Source organism: Telmatherina bonti (assembly GCF_933228915.1).
Source record: "Telmatherina bonti genome assembly, chromosome: 7".
In the NCBI taxonomy this organism is placed as follows: domain Eukaryota; kingdom Metazoa; phylum Chordata; class Actinopteri; order Atheriniformes; family Telmatherinidae; genus Telmatherina; species Telmatherina bonti.
The window spans coordinates 25,921,231-25,942,148 of NC_136625.1; the positions used below are offsets into that span (position 1 = coordinate 25,921,231).

Consider the following 20,918-nt stretch of genomic DNA (forward strand, 5'->3'; position numbering starts at 1 on the left):
TGCTGATTGCAGACCACAGACCGCTCCATCCACTCCCGTCCATGCTGAAGCACTGTGCAGCACATTTCCCATACAATAATAACTTATCTGCCACAAGTTAGCCCAACCTAAGGGCCTACTTAGCTTTCATGTCTATCTACTCTAAATGAGACCATAATATTAAAAAAAATTAACATTTTGTTGAATTGCAGAAGTCTGAACCTTGTGATTAAGAAAATAAAGTCAGCAGGTTAATGTGCAACAAATACAGTGCTAGTGAAAGGTCATTTTGTCATAGACCTGTGCTGTGACAAGCCTGCTGGCTAGAAAGCTTTTCATTAGCTTGATTTGTCATACCTGGGGGATAAACTACTTTTTTCTTTTGTCTTTTAATCCTTTACATTTTTAAGGTGGTTGGTAGGCAATTAGCGATCGCAACCTCACCACACACTGTGTGTGAGAAGTCGGGTCTCAGTGAAAGCATTATTACTACATAGTGGGTTCCATTGATACCACGCACAATCACGCCAATGCTGTAATTTACATATATAATTTTTTTTAACTCAATTTTAGATCTTATTTAAAAAACTAATATGGGGAAATTGTGATTTGTGATTGTTTAGGATGAGTACAAACAGGATCAGTTTGTTTACTTTGAACAAAAATATTACTGTTGCCATTTTTTGTTTGAGCATTTCCACATGACTATAATGCTGCGTATGAGTTTGGGTGGAACTGAATTTTCCAGCTAGGTTTTAAATCCATTCGTAAAAATGGATCGTGTGTTTGGCTCAAATGCCAAAATCTGGAAAGTTGAGTATGCAGAAGTACTGTGATGTGCATAAATACTATCAAATGACCATATCTTGACAAGAGAGTTGCACTGGAGATGTAAGGAGATGCGATCAATAGAAGTGAATCTATCTAACAATACCATGAAGAAATGTGGAAAGACTCAGCGTTACATTCCTAAAAAAGGGAGTAACACAACTCCAGAGGAAAACAAGGAGGAGATCCAGATGTGATACAAACCTACTTTTAACATACCCTAACTTTACCTAAACAAGAGAAAAGGACCCCCACTTGAAAAACGAGATGGCAGCTCGCCCCAACAAGGCCCAGAAAAACTAAGGCTAATACAAAGCAACACTAACAAACAGACAAATCAAAGAAAAACCTTGGCTTACACACAATGACACCCTGGTGTGAACAGGCCCTTTATAGACCACTCCCAGGCACTGATTGGCTGGAGGAGGCCACCACTTATCAGCACATTAAGGAACATGTGGACAGGTAGCACATTTCACACATGGCTGACAAACATGTTCCTGTAACACCCAGTATGTCATGAGATACTGGCATTTAATAAAGCCAAATATGCTTCAGAGCCAGAATATAACCTTTGTCAATACTATTACAACTCGGTGTACTTCAACATTGGCTCCTTCTTTAACTGCTCCCACCCAAAAAGTCCACAGAACCCTGATCAGTCAGCTCACTTAACCAGAACAGGCACCACCCACCTAACCTGTCAGATTGATCTAAAACACAATTTATTCATGCTTCACAAGTGCAGGGTGCATCAGGGAGGGGTCAGTGTTAAAATAACTTTACCGACATCATATAAAACCACCTAAACGGCACATTTCATTTCACTAGGATGCCAGCCAGGTGAGTTTGCTACATGAGAGTTTAGACAGTAACATCATACTTAACATAGATGCGTGAAAGTGATGTAAATGTTCTTCTTTGACTCCTGTCACGAGAAGGAATGTTTCTCCTGACACATCTTCATGAATAAGCATTCCTTTAGCGCAAGATAAAATCACTGGAGTGCCTCTTTAACACTTTTAATGCAACACGTTCCCTCGTTTTTCTCTTGTGCTGGCGAGATATGGGTTTAGCCTGAGGGCATGTCTCTAATGACTTGTTCATCACAAACATTTCTCTATCTCTCTGTTCCCACCTCCTTATCCCTCACGTCTCCTCTACTCCTCACATCAAGCTAATTAACCACACATCTGTCGAACAAACCTTGTAAAAGACAGCCAAGGTGATGAAATTAAGACTGGGCGTGCACACGTCCGTGTGTATGTGTGTGTTGGCATGTGCTAACAGTAAAATAGCATTAATCCGTGTTGTGCAGTGTCTTCCATTAGGTAAAGTATCAACCTCTCAGCAGGGAATGAGCTTACTGACAGACACGCTTATTCTGTATTTATCCTCCCACACACACACAGCCAAGCAAGCGCACACACTTGCAAGGTAGTCGAAGAATGAAGTGGAGCGGGACTAGTAACCACATTGCCCCAGAGTGTACAGATGATAAAACCTGCTACTTGACAGATGCTCATGTACAAATGCGAGCAAATGGTCCAGTGATGAACAAATGAAAACTTTGTGAGGGAGTTTTTGGCCCCAAGAGACATTTAAATTCAACCGTTTTTTTTTATTTATTTTTTTTTTATTATTAACTTCAGCTTTTCCCATTTCCTCTGTCTCTCTCAATACCACGGCTCATCGCTCCACATAAAACTCTTTAAAGTTTTCATACCTTCCGCTTCTTTTCTTTTTTTTTTTTTTTTTTTTGTTTTTACTTTTGACAGTTAATATTTTTCATTTAATATTTAATTTTCTCTTTTCCACTTCAGAACCAGCGGGAGCAGAACTACACGGTTTTGAAGACTCGCTCCAACATGATGACAGTGGAAGGGCTGAAACCAGGGACCACCTATGTGTTTAGGGTCAGGGCCCGGACTGATGTGGGCTACGGGAGCTACGGTGGAGAGATTGAACTGGAAACAAGTCACGAAGGTAAAGTGAAGAATGATGAAACCTTTATTTGCTAGTAATAAATGATCCATTTAAATTTCTCCCCGTTTCCTGCTCCGAACTTTTTAAAATTTCCTTTCAGTTTTTAAGTTGGAAAAAGGAAGAAGCACTGGTTGTAGTTGGAGTTGATTCATTCTGCTGCTCCAAAAAGCTATCCAACATACATCCAAACTAAAAACACAAGCCAATCAGAAGGAAAAAGATTAACAGTGCAGCAAAATGTGCTGCCATCTTCTATCAAGTGTGTGAAGAATCTGATTCATCCCTCCTACAGTTTGAATCAGTCGCGAGGATGGTGGTAAAATAGCTTACTTTCTTCCAAACGTCGTCTTCAGTTCTGCTGTCAGAGAGAGACACCCAGGCAGCTTCACAAGTTGTCATCTATGTATCTGAACCAGTGACTTTTATATATCCTGGAGTACTTATCAGGCAAATGTAGGACGAGTCAGTTTGACAAGAAAGGTAGGGAAAAAGGAAACACATCCTGGATTTGAGATTTCAATTCACACGGATCATTGCTGCAAAAACTAATAGATGGAAGATTTTTACACAAGAAAAAGTCAGCAGACGCTCTAAATGCAGGTATTATTCAGGCTTTCGCTGTTAATTTAAGCTTTCCACTTAAATTAAGAAATCTAAGCTACTGAGGTCTGACACACACACACCTCGTGTTGAATCTCGTTGTCAAACTCTCCGCCACGCCTCCGTTTCTCTTTTGTTTGCTTTTATCCACTTTCATTATCTCTTCATCGTGTGCCTGAGGATTTTCTGCTTTAGAAACTCCTTAATGTGCTCTTCAAAGTGATCATTGATTCCTGGACAGGCGGCCAGAGTGGAGTGAATAGCTAAATGTATATTTATGTGTTATAGGTTGATTGTACAACACACAAAAAGGCCCATATTGGCCTATAAATCATTCTGTAGTCAATAAAAACAACATAAAATTGGGTTTTTGGTAATGTGCAACATCAAAACTGATTCATTTACCATGTCAGAGTATTTAATGTATTTCCACCCATTGCTGAATCTTCAAACAACAGGTTCAAATCCAAGTGAAACACTGTAAAACAGTGTAACAATCACATCAAGGCTTTCTAATCAGATCAATTGTGTCGATCGTTAAATGTGATTATCTGTGTGCTACCAACTTTAATGGGAGATCAATGCCAGTCTGTGCCTGCCTAGGGGTATTAATTTGCTTTCTTAACACACACACATACACACACATGCATATTCATATACAGTGCACACACACACACACACACATCCACTCATGCTTAGCTACGCCAGATAAATGGGGTATTTGTTTTGAGTAATGGCTCGATTGGTGTGGCGTAAAAATCGATGCATCTTTGCAGAAAGTTCTCGGTGGTAGCCTTGTTATGTGCAATGTTAACATATCCATTTGGACAGCACCGCCAAACGGGAATGGCTTTCACGTCCACTCTCATACCCTCGCAGACGATGCAGAAAGGGAGAGCACTTTTCATCAAGGGGATTTTACTTACTATTCCTTTCACTTCCTCCTTTCTCTCTTGTGGTGGTTTTTATGCTCTCTTTCTTTCACCTCCTTCAGCCTGTCTTTTATCTCTTTTCTATTACTATCATATTTCATGTTCTCTCCATTTTTTCCTCTGCTACGTTTGCCTGCTGTCTTTGTTAACTTGAAGCCACCCTAATCTTTTCTCCCATCGCCTCCCTCCAGTAGAAAACCTCCTTAACTGCATTCCATCCTCATTTAAGCTTGCTTTAACAATCCAATTTGCTCTCTCTTTTTTCTCTGCAGACGTCTTGGCCATAGGGGACCCCAACCAGTCCACCATTCTGGTTGTATCTATCGCAGGTGGCATCGTTCTCCTCATCTTCCTGGTGACCTGCTTTGTTGTCAGCGGAAGGTAGGATCAACACAAAATTACCATTTCTACCAATAACACAAGTATTCCCTATAATATGCAACATTCATGCAGAGCGCTGAAAAACAGGTGCAAGGCTGAAACCAATGACTTTACATTGCTGCATATTTTGCAATTGGTTTTTAAAGATTTCCAATTTAAGTACATGTGAATTTTCGCTGAAGAAAGAATATTATCAGTCATGATCATATTCTTTATGCCATCACCAATATCAGAGCAGTCATCAAGGGCCACATTTAGTTAAACCTTATCGACTGTTTACTCCATAGTTACACATTATGGAGTCACAAACAAAACACGTTATCATGTATTACATGTAATCATGTACAGAAAGCCTGTGTGGTTGTGTCTGAGTGCATTCATGTCCGCAGAAGCTGGTTTCCTCTCTGAGGGCTTATTTGTGGGTGTGAAAAAGTCGGCTGTCCATCTCTGACATTTACACGGCTGCACAAGTCTGACTAAAGGTTGTGTTACTCTCAATGTGAAGAGCGCGGAGTCTTTATGGTCACTCCCTTTGAAGGTTAGACGGCTGTTAATGCTCTGTCTCAACGAAGGCCAAAGAGGAGAAGTAGATGAGAGGCAGAGAGGAAAATAAAAGAGCAACAACTGGTGAGAGGAGAGAAGATGAAAGGATCCCAGTTAGGAGAAGGCTTTTTGGAGAGGGGGGGGGGAAAAAGGGATGACAAGCATCTGTGATTTACCGTACCTGTAACCAAATGTTTTTCCTCCATGAGTTTCAACTAGATTAGCCATATTTTAAGAGTGACACACCCCCAATACACACACACACACCCACACACACACACACACACCAACATGCATGTAAACATACTCATAGTTATGTACACTCACTAAAAACATTAGTATTGATTCAGGTGATTGCCTATCAGGCTGAGTGCTCTATTCACTATTGACTAGTGGGGATGTAATCAGCAGAATCCGTCCTGTGTGGTGGACACACACACACACACACACACACACACACACACACACACACACACACACACACACACACACACATATGACGCTCATGGACAGAAACACATAAACATGTTTTTAATCAGATGGGAATTATGGGGTGGTCCATCTGAGAAGGAAAACAACCTGTTAAACATTTTCTGTTAGGAACCCACATTATGATACACACACACACACACACACACACACACACACACTAATCAGGTTTCACAGGCTTAGGAGGTGTTAACTAGGTTTTACAGAAGGGTTGATGCACTGCCATCAATTTCAGGTCTCTCTCTTCCTCTTTGTGCTCATTCCTCTTCCTCTGCAAGGTGTGGACACTCTGGGGAGGATGCAGCGTTGATTATTGCTTTCTATTATACCTCATCTATACATCTGTCAAAACGAGTGTGTGTGTGTGTGTGTGTGTGTGTGTGTGTGTGTGTGTGTGTGTGTGTGTGTGTGTGTGTGTGTGTGTGTGTGTGTGTGCATGTGCCCAGGTTAAGTGTGTACAATGTTTGTGACTGGGGAATGAAGCGAGGATCAAAGCTACATCACTAGAGAGACATGAAGGGGAGAGATAGTGCTCAGGGGGGCAGAAAGATGGACAGAAGTGAGGTAAAGGAGAGACACAAGTGGAGAATAAACATATTAGATAGGCAGTGGGATTGACAGGCTGCAGCAAAGAGAGGGGAGAAGGTACATCTGAAGTGCGTTGCTGCCACTGGAGAGCCACATTTCAGATGGTGTGAAAGATAGAGAGAAAGAGGCGGAGGCCTGAGAGAGAGAAAGGGAGATTGATGGAGGGAGGAGGAGAGCCAAGGGAAAGGGAAAGAAGAGAGAGGTGCAAGGAGCAGAAGATGAAAAGCTGGATTGCGAGTGTTTGAAAAAGGAGGAGGAAGGGGTAAGGAGAGATGATGGGTGGGCGATTGCAGTGTTACGTGCAATAGGACTGTCATCCTCGAGGTTTCTTGAGGAATTGGGTGAAAATCTAAAACTAATCTCCTCTTGTGTTGCACATACATCCCTTTTTTCATCTGTCCCATCTCATCTGTCAGTCAAATTCTCTTTCACTCCATCCTCTCATTTTACCCATCCTGCTGCTGATTCTCTCTTCATTTCGCCTCCTTTTTTTGGGCTCTTCAACTTTCATTTCCTGCTATGTCGTTGAAATTTACATTTGGATGGATGTATCGACGAAGTGATGTCTCCGCAGCAACCAGCTCAATGTGGACAATGATTAAACTGAAATTGACATTGAAAGTCAGCCAGGTTTTAATTGATTTTCCATCAGACGTTTATAAGACCTCCTTTTCTCCCTAAATGCCAGCTGTTTAAAGAATCATTAAAGGGGATAGAAGTGCTGAGGTTTTTGTTCTTGCTCTTCCACTTTTGAATCCACGATCCTGATCGCATTTAGCGCAGTTTGATTGAACGTTCTTATGACTAAAAATGTATGCCCACACAGTCTCTTTCACACATAACCCACAGAGGCACATATAACGGTTCCAGCAGCCGTTGCTGGCAGTGCGCTGAACAGCTATGCCTCATAAACGGGCTGATTTGCAGGCTATTCTGTTCTCTCCTGTTCTCATTTAATAAAGTGCTGTTATGCTATTGTTACTGCAGGAGGGAAAACATGAAAAAACATCCAAAGCTCCTCAGACCCAGCACGCCGCTGACAGATCACGCCAGTTATTGCTGTGTGCATGCCATTATTGCTCGCCGAGTATATGCATGCAAGCGTGTGTTTGTGTGTGAAGTTTGTGCTTTTGTCCTCCTGCGGGTGCTTTGGCAGGCTGGCAGGTGCAGACGATGGGGAGCTTGCAAGCAACTGGCATAGTCGTGGCTTCAGCAGATGGCCTTTCACTCAGAAAGCATTTCTCCCCTTTGGTCCTCACTTTCTCTCACTCCTTGTTAAACATGTTACAGCTTCTGCCTCCCAGCATCTTCATGTTTGCCTGCGCATGTTTGAGCCTGACTTTTTGTCTGCATCCTAATGATGCTCCAACCTTACACACATCTCATTTTTCTGAATAGCTGCAGGCTTTGGCTATACACCAGAACCATGTGTGTTATTTTCTGTCTTCAAGTTTTTTAATGTGGGACTTTTAGGAAAGAGAAGTCAGCGTGATTTCGATCCATCTATGTTTGCTGTTTCTTAAGCCCTTTCATTTACTTTTTGTCCCGAAGGCAGCCTTTATGCTGTGTATACGTTGTAATAGCAGCAGATATTCTGCAGGACGTTCACATATAAAATAGAAAATGACTTTAAATCTGACAGAAGTTACAAATGTAATATTTGTATCCAATGAGTTTTAGATCTTAAAGAACAGAAGCCATTGTATGGCAGTATGGTTGTGTCCACTATATGATTTAATGTAATTCTACCCATTTATTTTTGTGTAAAAGTATATATTTCTATGAATGAAAAAAGTTCTGTTATAAAATATATTTAAAAAAATCAATATACACAGCTCAAGTGGAATAATTTAGCTATCAAAATGCTGCCTATTGTAGCAGACAGACTTCTCAGTCTCTAATAGGAAGGAATAAAAGCTCTACCTCCTTAACACATTGCCATCTCCTGTTTACGTGTATGTATGTTTATGCGATGGAGCTCTTTCACCTCCGCAGCATCTGTTGTGCAGCCCAGGGTTATTCTTGAAAACTTCATGACACAAAAGAGGAGAGAAAGGATGAAAAAGAAGGGGGGGGGAGCGTGTGCTAATGAAAACACGCCGCTGAGAGAGGAGAGAGCGGCGTTAAGAGGCAGCCAGTGAAAAGAGCGGAGAAACTGAATAACTGCAACTACGCTGATTGAGTTTAAAACGGCTCAAAATGCATGCGTGTGTGTTTGTATGTTTGAATTTTCAGAGACGCTGTGGGAAGCTGATGGGATGGAAGAATGGAGAGATTTTTTTTTTTTGGTTTTGTATTCAAGAAAATCTTAAAGGAATGCGGGGGGGGGGGGGGTTACAAAGGGCTAAAGGAGCTATGATTGCCGCATGATTCAATGAGTTTCATAGGGATAAAAATAAAAGAAGAAATTATCAATGCAACCCCCCCCCCCCCCCCCCCCCCCCCCCCCCCCACTGTGGGTGGTGTTGGCTTGTTTGTTAAATAAGCACAAACAATGACTTGGCAGCCAAAAGATTCGGTGTATACAAATCTAACACCAGAACAGGCCAGTGTGGCGAGGTATGTGTAATATCATTAGGCAGATTTCTGTGTGCTTGCTCGGGTGATGGTTCTGAAGCTGCAGGGTGTAGCCAAATACAGCTTTGTCTGCAGAATGCCTAGAAAGTATCTACAAAGCCAGCTGCTGCAGGTGCATGACTGTTTCACACAGGCTCCGTGGAAATGAACATGTTGCAGTGGGATGGATCAAAGGACCTGGGCAAAAAAAAAGTTTACAGTCCAAGAAAATAGACAAACAAACACAAACGCATAAATCACAATCTTGACCTAATCGACATCATCATTAGGGAAATTAGTTTTACACCAATATCCACGCATGGATCTCTCAGCCAGTATAAAGGTACATTCAATTAATGATGCAGATGACATGCTTCTCTCCAGCTTCGTTCCACCCTCTTGCATTTGACCTTTCACCAGGTTGTTAAAAATCCGGCTACGTTACACCAATTACCAAAGCAGAGCTTCTTTCTCTTCCTCTCCCTTCTCCCTTTTTTCTTCCATTACCACTCTATTTAATGAGAGGCCTGAAATGAAATGTTTCCAAACAGGGTGTTAATGAAACATGGACAGATTTATTAGTCATAACTCTTCAGCTAATCATTTCCCCCTTTCTAATAATTAGCCCAAGCTGAGTAAATCTTTTTACACTGCGGTCAGAACGTGTTGAGCCGGTGCCAAAAACGGCCGACGAAGTCCTACTCACTCCTGATCCCGACACCTCACATCAGCTTTACTTTTTTTTCAGGCTGTTTGGACTCTTCAGTATCCACAATCAGCTTTTCCAAAGTGCTGTGTTTATTAGCAGCCAAGCAGTGATGGCGCATTGTTTTTCAGGTGATGAAGGAGGCTTAATTTGGCAGTGAAATAATGAGAGTGAATTTAATCCATTGATTTCATTCCCAGTAATTATTTTTTATTTAATGGCTTGATATTAAATGGAATCACTATTGTCATGACTAATGATGGGAGCAGATACCCACAGCAGGGTGTGTGTGTGTGTGCATGTGTATTTACCTATGAGCGTGTGTGTGTGTGTGTGTGTGTGAGAGAGAGAGAGAGAGAGAGGAGGGAGTGATGGAGAAAGTAGGATAGATGTGTCATTTCATTGTGTCATGCTGGAGGGGTGACTAATGATTTACTGATTTCATTTTTCTCGTCATTCTGATTAGCAGAGGGAAAATAATGTGGGGAGACAGGAAATGAAAGAGGAGAGGAGAAGAGATGAGATTAGAGGTGACAAGAGGAGAGGAAAGGAGAGGAGGAGGTAAGAGGAAAGGCAAAAGGGAGAGAGAAAGGGCAGGGAGGAGAAAAGAAGGGGAAAAACACATCACCATGAAATAAAGAAGCTCCAGAATTTTTTGCTTTTTAAGAGTCTGTCTTGTTTCCGACTTCGTTTCAACGTTCATATAACTTAAATATTTACTTCCTCCTTTTTCTGCCTGATGTGTATAATCAAAGCTTTCATTCTGTACTGCAGATGCTTTCCTTCATTTCATCTCATCCTCCCTTCTGTTTATTTCAGATCTCTTTTATTTGCTTCTTTGCGTTCCCATTTCCAGTCATCCCTCTCTGTTTTGCATTTCCTCCGATGTCCTTCCTTCTCGCCTTCCAAAACCCCAAATGTTTTTCCACTCAATTCCCATCCTTTTTATCTTCAATTCAAATAATCTCTCTGGCATCGTATCATTTGTTAATTGAAGATTGTAGCAACCTAGAAAACTGAACATCAGAGAATTACGTCCTGCATTTGTGCAATGTGATGAGTGCGCTGCACAGGATGGACATTTTCTTAACTACATGCAGCTCTGTCAAGCTTCAGGAAAAAACAGGAACACAGATAACAGCAGAATCACTGTGGACCCATTTTAATTATCAAAGGACTTACGAGCGCACAAGAGCTGGACATGTAGCGTCTCTTTCGCATTAGCCTGGAGTCAGACTACGGCAGAAATGGAAGCAGTAATGGATCCTGAGGCCTAACAGACCAATAAAAGAAGAGCTGGAACATGTCAAGCAATATTAGAATAAAAAAGAATATTTTTTCACTTGCCACATTGGCTTAAAAATATATAAACTTATCTCAAACTAAAAATGTTTTTAGTATAAGATGTGAGAACATAAAAAGTAAATGTGTCACATATGAAAGAAATATAAGTCAGGTTTACCTACAGGCCTGCAGGGGTCAGACTTTACAGGCCAGAAGTAAGGCGAGGTGAGGCAAAGCGGGGCAGGTTTATTTCTGTAAATTAAAGTAAAGACATCTCACTGAAGGTGAAATACTCATGAAGATGTTTTACTGTATTTGTTTAAAAAAACTAAACATTTTTGAAGGGCAGACCACATCAAATTATATTTACTGGAGCCATCAGCTGACAGAAAGACACACTGATGCTCAGTATTCATCCCATGCTCATGTGGTTGACCTGAGAGGAAGCCGGTTCCTTCCTAGTGTCAACTGCACTGAATACTACAAATTGTCCTTTTGAGTATATCTGGTGTTTGTCTTATGATGGACTGGCGTCCAGCCCAGTGTGTTTCAGGGCAGTGTGTGCTGGAGTGGGATCCAACAGCTTCCTGTTATCTTGAGTGGGAGCAAGTGAGTTCAAACAATAAATGAATGTTGCTTTTCATGACGCGGGGTTAATTAAGGGATAACTTAAAATGCTGTTTCACTGATGGGTTTAATTTCCTCAGATTTATTGTCCTCCCTAAGCACCAGATGCAGATGCTTGCTCCTTCCTACTCATTCTTGCATGTTCTGCATCCTTGCTGTTGCCCGATACTCTTGTTTTTTTTTTTTACATCCGTTCCTGTCTCACTTATCCTTTCTCTCTTTCCCTTCAGGGCTGAATTATGTACTGATTATGTTGTACTCACCCTCTGTCCTTGTTAATTCTCAAGCCATGCAGCTTGCACTTGACTTCTCTATCCTTCTTTGTTTCACTCTCCTCTTTTAAAGTTGCTCCTTTGTTGCTTTTCCTGCTGGACTCTTTCCCTTCTTAAACTTTCTCTTCTCTTTCACTTCCACTATATCTTCAGCTCTTGTTGTTGCTGCTCAAACACTGCCTCACCTTTTCTTCCCTTATGTTAACCTTGGAGTTTTTATTCCTATGGCAGCCTCCCCGCCTCTTCTCATGCTTTCCCTCCATCTGATTGCTTGTTAGTTGGTATGCAGGCTCGGACCCCCATTGTGCATTCTTGCCTGTCAGCACTCTCTTTTTTCATCCTCTTTCCAGCTACTTCTGTCTATGCTTTCTTCTTTCATGGGGAAAAATACAGCACAGCAGCATACAGGGCAGAAGAAAGAGTCTGTTCTCAGTGGATAAACACAAAATAAATAAATTTAAAAAGGTTTTTTTTTTTTTGACGAGCCAGTGTTTTCACTCAGAGGAAAAATTAAGAGAGATAAACTGCAGCAAGGCAGAGAAAAAGAGAGGAAAATGAAGGAGGGGCTCCAGTGACAATAATATATGGATGGAGGCTTGCTACTGGAATGACAAATGGGTCTCGAGTGACAGAGTATTATATTAAAAAGTAAATTGATATGCAAATGTGGAGTGGGTAGCTTTGGGGAAAGGGATAGCCTGTTGTCCTCGCTGAAGTGGAACAGAAAAGCTGAGAGAAAGGTGAGAGCCGAGATGTGATAGCGTTAAGGCAGTCCATTAATGTGTGTTTTTACGTGATTACTGTTGGACTGTGGATTTGAAATCCAAGACTCAACATGCAGGACATGTGTATTTACTTTAGAGCGTGCAAAGTATGATGACGTTGGACGTCAGCTCGGTAGAGCAGCGGTTTTACCCACAGCAGCTGGAGACACTGTAGCTATACAGGCAAAAGAGGCAAAAGGAGAAGGACTTTCTCCTGTTTCAGCTCAGGAAACGTTTGTTCTGTGAATTCCTGGGGCAAATGTATCTATAGCAGACAAAGAGTCTTTCTGTGGGGCTCAGTGGTAAGCAACATCTTTTCTCTTATCATTTTTAGATCAGAGAAAGAAAAAGTATCACACAGTGTGTATGAAACGGGTGTGGACACCATGATGTTGCTCACTGATGTGTAAACTGTGAAAAACAAATGTGTACATTGACTCAACTTAATATACATGAAGATGAATGAAAACCATAGACAGTATATAAAAGATATGAACGGAGCCTGTGTGACGTCACCTGTAGGTTTTTTAAAGAGCTGAGTTGAAGCTCGTGGGAGCTTTCTACCTTCGCTTTCTTGGCAGCGTCACGAATGTCATCTCTCGGTGAGAATGGGGGTGGATGATTGACATCTAGCGATTTCCGACCTCCCTGTAGCTAAGAGCAAACCAAACAAACCCGAAGCTAACAGGAGCTAACCAGCTAACAGAGGTTAGTGGGCTAAAGCTAAGTCATACTGTTAAGGCTAAAAACCGTGATTGTTCTACATTCATCCTTCTTGAAGCGGGAGATTGGGTCCCTGTCAGTCAAAAGGATGTGCATCTAAATGTGCCAATTTTGATATAAAATTACTTCTAAACTATAGAGCTACAAAAAAACTTCACTCACCCCACAGTTGAAGATAAACCTTAACTATTAAACCTAAATGGTTTTTTGTACCAGGCTGTAAACATGTTTATTTCTGCTGTGAAGTTGGTCTTTTTAACATGGGAGTCTATGGAGATTTGCTCTGTTTTGGAGCCCCTAGTGGATGAGGGGCGGACTGCAATTTTTGTCACATCCACAAAAGCTTCATTTTTAACCACCGGAAGTTGACGCTGATGTAAACACATTGGTGAAGTGTCTTTGACCTTGAAGAGAAACGTGACTAATGTGCCATTTTCAGAATTTTGCATGATATACAATCCCAGATATTCCCTGAGATGAAAGAAATTTATTTTCCCATTGTCCCCTTATGGATGTCCACAATAGTTGTTGATTCTGTTTCCCTCATCATCGGTGTGTTTATGGCTGGAAATACTACTTCTTTTACTGAATCACTCCATAAGAGCATCGTAACAGATACTGCCACCCTCTAGTTCATTTGCCTTAAAGCAGTAAATAAGATAATTAATATTAATTTTTCTCATGGAATCTCTCTCTCTCTCTCTCTCTCTCTCTCTCTCTCTCTCTATACATATATATATATATATATATATACATATATATATGTCTCTAGATAGAGATAAGGATTGAGGAATAGAAAGAGTATCCTGTTCTATTTTACATTTTTTTCTATTGCTAGTTCCATATGTGAACTATCAGGAATAAAAAATAGTAAAATAAATACGCTTGGCGTCGGAAAATTGCCACCACATTGTCCTCCTGAGTCCAATTCTAGTGTCTTTAACAGATGAACTGCAGGTCAGCTGCATTCAGTTGAAGGTATTAAATGTCTGTTTGAAACACATACATCCAGACACAACTGTCTAGGGGAAACAAAAGCCGCAGCCATGTCAGGTTTTGAGCCATGTTTAAGAGTGCAGCGCTAATGAGTCATGACACTTCTAACTGGAGAGGAGGAATGAGTTAGTCTGTAATTACTATGGAAATGTGTTCATTTCCCATCAGACACACATGCATATGCAGCCATGCAGTCATTGGGACACACACGCTAACACTGAAAGACATCCAGCAGGGATGAGGATGTGTTTTGAACTTGTTTTTGCAGAACATGCACATTTACGTGTGTGTGAGTGTGTGCGCGCAATTGCATCCCTGGGGGATGTATAGGCGCACAGTTGGAGCAGAGGTGTCACCCATGTCCCCATTCCCCATATGTTTTAAACACATGCCCCAGAGCACTGAGTATATGTGACTGTTAGTCAAGAGGGTAATGATTGTCCCTTGGTGTTTGACCAGTAAGAGCCCAGCTGATAACCAGGTGGGACCCAACTCCATTTCTTCAAGAACACTAGGCCACCTCCCATCTGCAAATACCAGAAACCCATCTCTACTCTTATTGTGCCTCTTTGTGTGTGTGTGTGTGTGTGTGTGTGTGTATGTGTGTGTGTTTGTGTAATCCCCAAGACAGCCTATTGATGTCTGGGTTAAAGTATGCATTCATCTGTATAAAATCAACACAAGGATTAAACACCAAATTTACTGTGGCAAGTGAAACCCCAAGTTTCCCCATTTCTGCTGCTCTGCCTCATTCTCATTCATAGCACATTACCCCGTCCCCTCTCCTCTAACTATGTCTTTCCTTTATTATTTTTGTCTTCATCTAATTTCTCCGTTCCCGTTCTTTATCAAATCTTTGCCTGCTATTTCTTTCAGTCTTCGAATCCCTTCTGTCCTCCTTCTCTCCGTTGCTTTCTTAAATCACATGCCATCTGTGCCGCAGATTCCCAGTTGCTCTTGGCCATGAGCCCAAATCAATTTATCTTCTTGATGGACAGACACACTGACTGGATGCTACTAGACCTGTACAAAGAAAGGGGACCTGTGACCTTAAGGCAGTCCTCTGCTGCTTCAAATTAAGCAATAAATTTCAATTAAATTTCATGAATGAAATAAAGAATCAGCAACCAAACACAAAAAAATATCAAATAAGTTTTTCAGACTTTTACAACCCCCCCCCCCCATCCAATTCTTCCTCTTCCCATTACAAATTATACAGCCTCCTCTTTTCATCAGAGAGAAAGCAGAGCAGATGTTGTAGTATTTATGTTGTGGTTAGTAAACTCTTATATGATATTGCTTTTACATTTGATGTTTTTTTTGCTAAATTTGAGGCAGAACAGCAAATCTCAGCGACAGCATTACAGGTGATTTGGGATTGTAAACACTGTTTGAGGCAGAAGCCTGACATAGTAAAGGAAAGACATTGTCAGAGACATACGAAACTCGCACAAACATAACACCCCCTGTGAGGTCTGTAAAACCAAATAAGTTTAACACTTCCTCACAGCTGCACAGCAGGATTGAGTTGATCAATATGTCAATATTTTGCTCTGATCCTTGATCTGACCTGCGCCGCAGGGTGTATGCAAGTGTGCAGAGTGGGGTGAGTAAAGGGCATACAACCGTGTGGTTGTATCGGAGTATGCGTGTCTTTGATGACCATGTCCATAGATGGTTAAAGGGGGGTGATTCGGTGCATAAATCTCTGACACACACACACACAGCTATGTACTAAAATAGATGGACGAGATGGATTTTTTTTTACGTTTCGGGGGTTTATCAAATACTTTATAGAGACAAAAGGATGTAGTAGTTGTTTCATGTTGGCAGTGTGCTGTATGAGGCTTTCCAGGAAATAGCTTAGATTTGATATTGCAAACAGATGTGAGCAGATCCACAAGAGCAAGGATTAGGTTGATGTGAACTTCTACACATCTGTAAAGAATATGTTGGCCTCTTTTTGGATTAAAAACTGCTGTTATTCTGTATGCTGTTTCACATACTCTACAACATCCTGATACATCTGTACATGTCATTTACAGGCACTGCGGATACATCAAAGCCAAACAAGATCCCGATGAAGAAAAGATGCAGTTCCAACATGGCCGAGGTAAAGGCACAAACATGTGCAAACACTCACAGAGACAAATGGAAAACCAGATTTTACACCTACCTGTTCTGAATCACATCACTGGGTGTTTTTCTGCCTGTAAACAACAGACTGGAGGAGATACTCTCATGTGTCAACACCATGAAATTCACAGTTTTTTTCACATCCAAAAGCCCGATTTTTATTATAGAAAAAGCTGCGTAACTTAACAGGTTTCTCAGCTGAATAAAACACATTGTTTCACAGTTTCTCGCACAAATGTTTCCTGGCAGAGCTGCACTCCTTATGGGTTCCCGTGAAAAATTATGACTCATATTAGCACCATTGCTAACAAAGAAGTTATGAGCATCGTTATGTAATTATTTGTCATATCACTAAAAGTTAGCACCTACGCTATAACTACCAGTGAACGTAGGTTTGCCAGAGTAAACCACCGATGCCACATTAGCTTGTTTCTCTCCAGACAAAAGAACTACTTTATCTTCATCACTATCGTACAACTTAGGATGATTTTGTTCCAATTACATTTGTCAAGCTGTTAATGAATTTTAATTTCTGCCCAATTGGACATGCAGTGAAGCTTCCAGGCAGCAGGACTTACATCCATCCTCATACCTACGAAGACCCTAACCAAGCTGTCCGAGACTTTGCCAAAGAGATAGATGCTTCCAACATTCGCATAGAGAGAGTCATTGGAGCTGGTGAGTTGGTGGCAAAACAGCAGAGAATTACTTTCCTTTAATAATTTAGTAAAACATAGATGCAAGAAAAGACTTCTATAGTCACAAAAATAATCTGCATGTATTCATGTATTGTACAAGTCCTTGAGCTTTTAGTAACGCCTGTATGTGTTTGTGTTTGTGTAGGAGAGTTTGGGGAGGTGTGCAGTGGTCGGCTGCGTGTTCAGGGGAAGAGGGAGATCTATGTGGCCATCAAGAGTCTGAAGGCGGGATACTCAGACAAACAGAGAAGGGACTTCTTGTCTGAGGCCTCCATTATGGGGCAGTTCGACCATCCAAACATCATTAGGCTGGAGGGTGTCGTCACAAAATGTGAGTAAACACAAACCTGTGTTAAAACATCAACACCTTGTATTTCTGATGACATGATCTTATTGTTGACACAATATGTGTGTGCGTGCGTGTGTCTGTGTTGGGGGGTGTCATCACATACCAGTTTGAAACATTACGGTGATGTAAATAAGAGCTGACCCTGTATCTGATAAAAGCTCCATTACCATGGTTACACAGTGGTGACGCATGGCAGTGTGCACGTGATGCGACTGTCCACCTCTCGAACAGCCACTTGTTTACCTCGCATGATTTTGTTGAAGCAATTAGAGTGTGTGTGTGTGTGTGTGTGTGTGTGTGTGTGTGTGTGTGGATGCAGGTGAGACAGACACAGGCCTGCTTCACCAAGATAGCTGATTCGTTATCACTGGTCTCTGCATCCATCCTGCTTTCATATCCCTATCTCCTGCTCCTGCTTTCTCTCTCAGTCAGTGTCCATCTAATCTTCTCGTTCAATCGCTTTCCATCCCTCTCTCGCTCTCTCTCTCTCTCTTTCTCTCCGGCTCAGTCAATCCCCTCTCTCGCTCTCTTGTTTTAATTCTCAGTCTTTGTCATTCTCCCTCAGTATCATAGAACAGACATGCTAAGCTGGCTGAACTTGGACATCACTCTCATTTGGGGACTAAATTCACAACTCCAGCTCAACACCCTGGAGCTCTGATTCACAGAGCTGGAAAGAAGCATGAAATCGAGCTGAAGGAAGACAGGCTGTAAAACTAGGTTTCCCTGCCTTTATGACCCAGTAGTTATGCAAACTAAAGTACACAGCAAAAGTCAAGCATTCATGTGATTATGAGCAGCACAGCCAGCAGATAATGATAGCTTTGAGATAATAATCATCTGTGTTTACAAATGGTTTCCATCGTCATCATCCTGCTTTTTTTTTTTCTTTCAAAACTCTAAGAAATGGGTCACAAGATTTATATCTTACAAACACACAAATTAACTCATGATTACTTAATTACTCTATTACATGAAGTTAATGACTTCATTAAGTACAACTACTGAAGTGGTGCATTCAAAGACATTAAAGTAATCAATACTTTGCCTGAGTATTTTCAGTCAAATCACTATTTAATATATTTTACAGTGTAAATACTGTACTTTCTATCTTATTTAACTTTATTGACAGTCTTTACTCCTAGTAATTTTATTGATAAAGATGTTCCACCATGTATGATATAAGAGAGTGGATAAGGCTGGTGTAAATTCCAACAAGCTTCCATGTTTGCATATCTACCAGGGCCTTTCCGTGTGGATTTGGCATGTTTTGCCATCCCTACATGGGTAAAGCTGACAAGCTTTTAAAAAGCTCTAAATATATTAAACTAATGGCTTTTAATTTCTTTTCCTTTGATCATGTTCCTGAAAGCAGCAACTAGTGTGGATCACTTTTCAGCTGTTTAAATGATTGCTACAGCTCCACCAAACAGTGTTTTCCTCTTTACACTCCTCATAGAAATAATCTAGCATTTCACAACCAGAATAAAAAAAGAAAATAGGAAACTGGAATTTTGAATTTGGGATTTCACAGCTAAGTAGTTTGCTAATAAAAAAAAAAAAAAAAGAGAGAGAGAGAGAAAAGGTAAAAGCTCTGTTAGTTCCTGTGTTTAATTTGGGCTGATCTGAGCTCTGTCAGTCAGGTTGGTTTTTCAGACACACCCCTGGCATCTCAGTGCAGAGAGGAATCCTCATTTTCCTGTGATTTTTAAGACTTAATTGAATTTACTTGGTGATTGCTTTAATCAGTGCTGTTTGTCGAAGTGGTTAACAACACATTTGTCTGTGATGTGACTGATTTATTTCTGCTTTGCTCAGATTATAACGATTTTATTTATGTTTCTGTTCATCTAAAAGATTTGAATACTTCTCCCACCATTGACTCTGTGATTCTTTATATAAATAAAAGAAAGAAAGAGAAAAAAAAAATGCATCAATACAGGAAACTCCTACATGCAGGCGCCGGCTTTTACAGTAATTCCACAGTCATGCTGATTTGTACTGTGCAGCATCGCCTGGTAAACAGGCAACACTTCTGACCTCTGATCAAATTCAGATTTTCTGCTTGTTTACTTGTCAAAGAACAAAAACAAAAAACTGAAAAGTAACAAACACCTTTTCATATCATTTCATACGGTTATTAAGGGCACAGTGTGATGTTGCATCTCTTTGCTCTGCCGCTCCTGTTCCCCAGTGCCACCGCTCAGTCTTCTGATCCGACACCCAGTGTTTGGCAGATGCTTGTGAGGCATCCATAGACAAAGAAGAATTGGAAGTAGGGAGACAGTACAAAGAAACAGAACTGTAAACATGCAAGCAGACAAACAAACCTCAGTTTCTGCCGTCATCAGACTCCCTATTCCTTGACACTCAGATCTTCAGTTCATCGCACAGCAGTGGCGCCTAGGACAACAACAAAAGAGCAAATGCATTTGCACAGGCATCAATCATGAATATTAATCATTCATTATGTTGATTGGATATGTTTTTAGCCTCATGAATATTCAGTAGTATGCATATAATTAACAACACTCCAATGCATTTTTTTTCATTTCTTCCAACTGCTTTACCTCCTTTTTTTCCCTCCCAGATGTGAGACAGACATGCAACATGTAGACATGTGATTATTACACTTTTTTTTCAGTAACTCACAATTCTTTAAAAAAAAAAAAAAAAAAAAAAAAAAAATCCAAATTAATTGCAGTTATTAACATCATGTACTTGAAATGTTCTGACAGAGCAAACTGCATGTTTGACGGCTAAATGACAGCGTCAGCATAATGAAGCGGTTTTCACCCTGTTCTATTCTCAGAATATAACTTCTGTAAAAGACGCATGCCTCCTTTTACATGTGTTTCTTTGTGTCTCCTTTCTCACCTGTCTTCATGGCACATTGAGGAGCTGATAGAGCCCCACAGAAACAAATCTCACTAGTAGAGCAGTAATTTCACAGGTCACAGCCCAGGCTGTGTATGTGTGAGCAAGAGGGTGAGAGTTGAGAAGGGTCAATAATTCCTTCAGGCCTTTTTCTCTGGCACCAGCTGGTCTCTTCACGTCACCCTCAGTCTAATCAGACAGGCTGACCCTGATTGTCCTGGACTCAGGTGTGCTGGATGGGTTTGTGTAGGTGTAAGTAGAAGTGAACACAGAAGTAGTATCGGTTTAAGTAGGACTGGGAGTAAAAGCTTTGCTGCTGTAGTAGAAGTAGAAACAGCATCAGCAGAAGTGAAAGTAGCTGTTGTAGCAAAGCAAAAGTAGCAGGTGCAACAAAATCAGTAGCCAGAAAGAGAAATAAAAGATTGTCTAAATTGGAATAGCACTATAAAAAAAACAATATATGTAGAAATAAAAACCAATTGGCAAGTGTTAGATGGATGCTGTTGGTAAATCTCGATGATAAGTAACGGTCTGCATACTGACAGTAGAAGATGGCAGGATGTTACTGCTCAATACTACAATAAACATTAATGTGCTGTAATAG

At 40.9% G+C, this 20,918-nt stretch overlaps 1 protein-coding gene across 1 annotated transcript in view; it reads left to right on the forward strand.

Moving 5' to 3' along the window:
* LOC306758314 (ephrin type-A receptor 3-like) overlaps positions 1 to 20,918 on the forward strand; it is a gene marked incomplete at its 5' end in the record, with an annotated part of 79,540 nt that overhangs the window by 46,127 nt on the left and 12,495 nt on the right. The window contains 5 exons of the mRNA XM_079243610.1: positions 2,631 to 2,793; positions 4,598 to 4,706; positions 16,300 to 16,367; positions 16,943 to 17,068; positions 17,234 to 17,419. Coding sequence (XP_079099736.1) covers positions 2,631 to 2,793; positions 4,598 to 4,706; positions 16,300 to 16,367; positions 16,943 to 17,068; positions 17,234 to 17,419 — 652 coding nt within the window. The remainder of the gene's footprint in view (positions 1 to 2,630; positions 2,794 to 4,597; positions 4,707 to 16,299; positions 16,368 to 16,942; positions 17,069 to 17,233; positions 17,420 to 20,918) is intronic.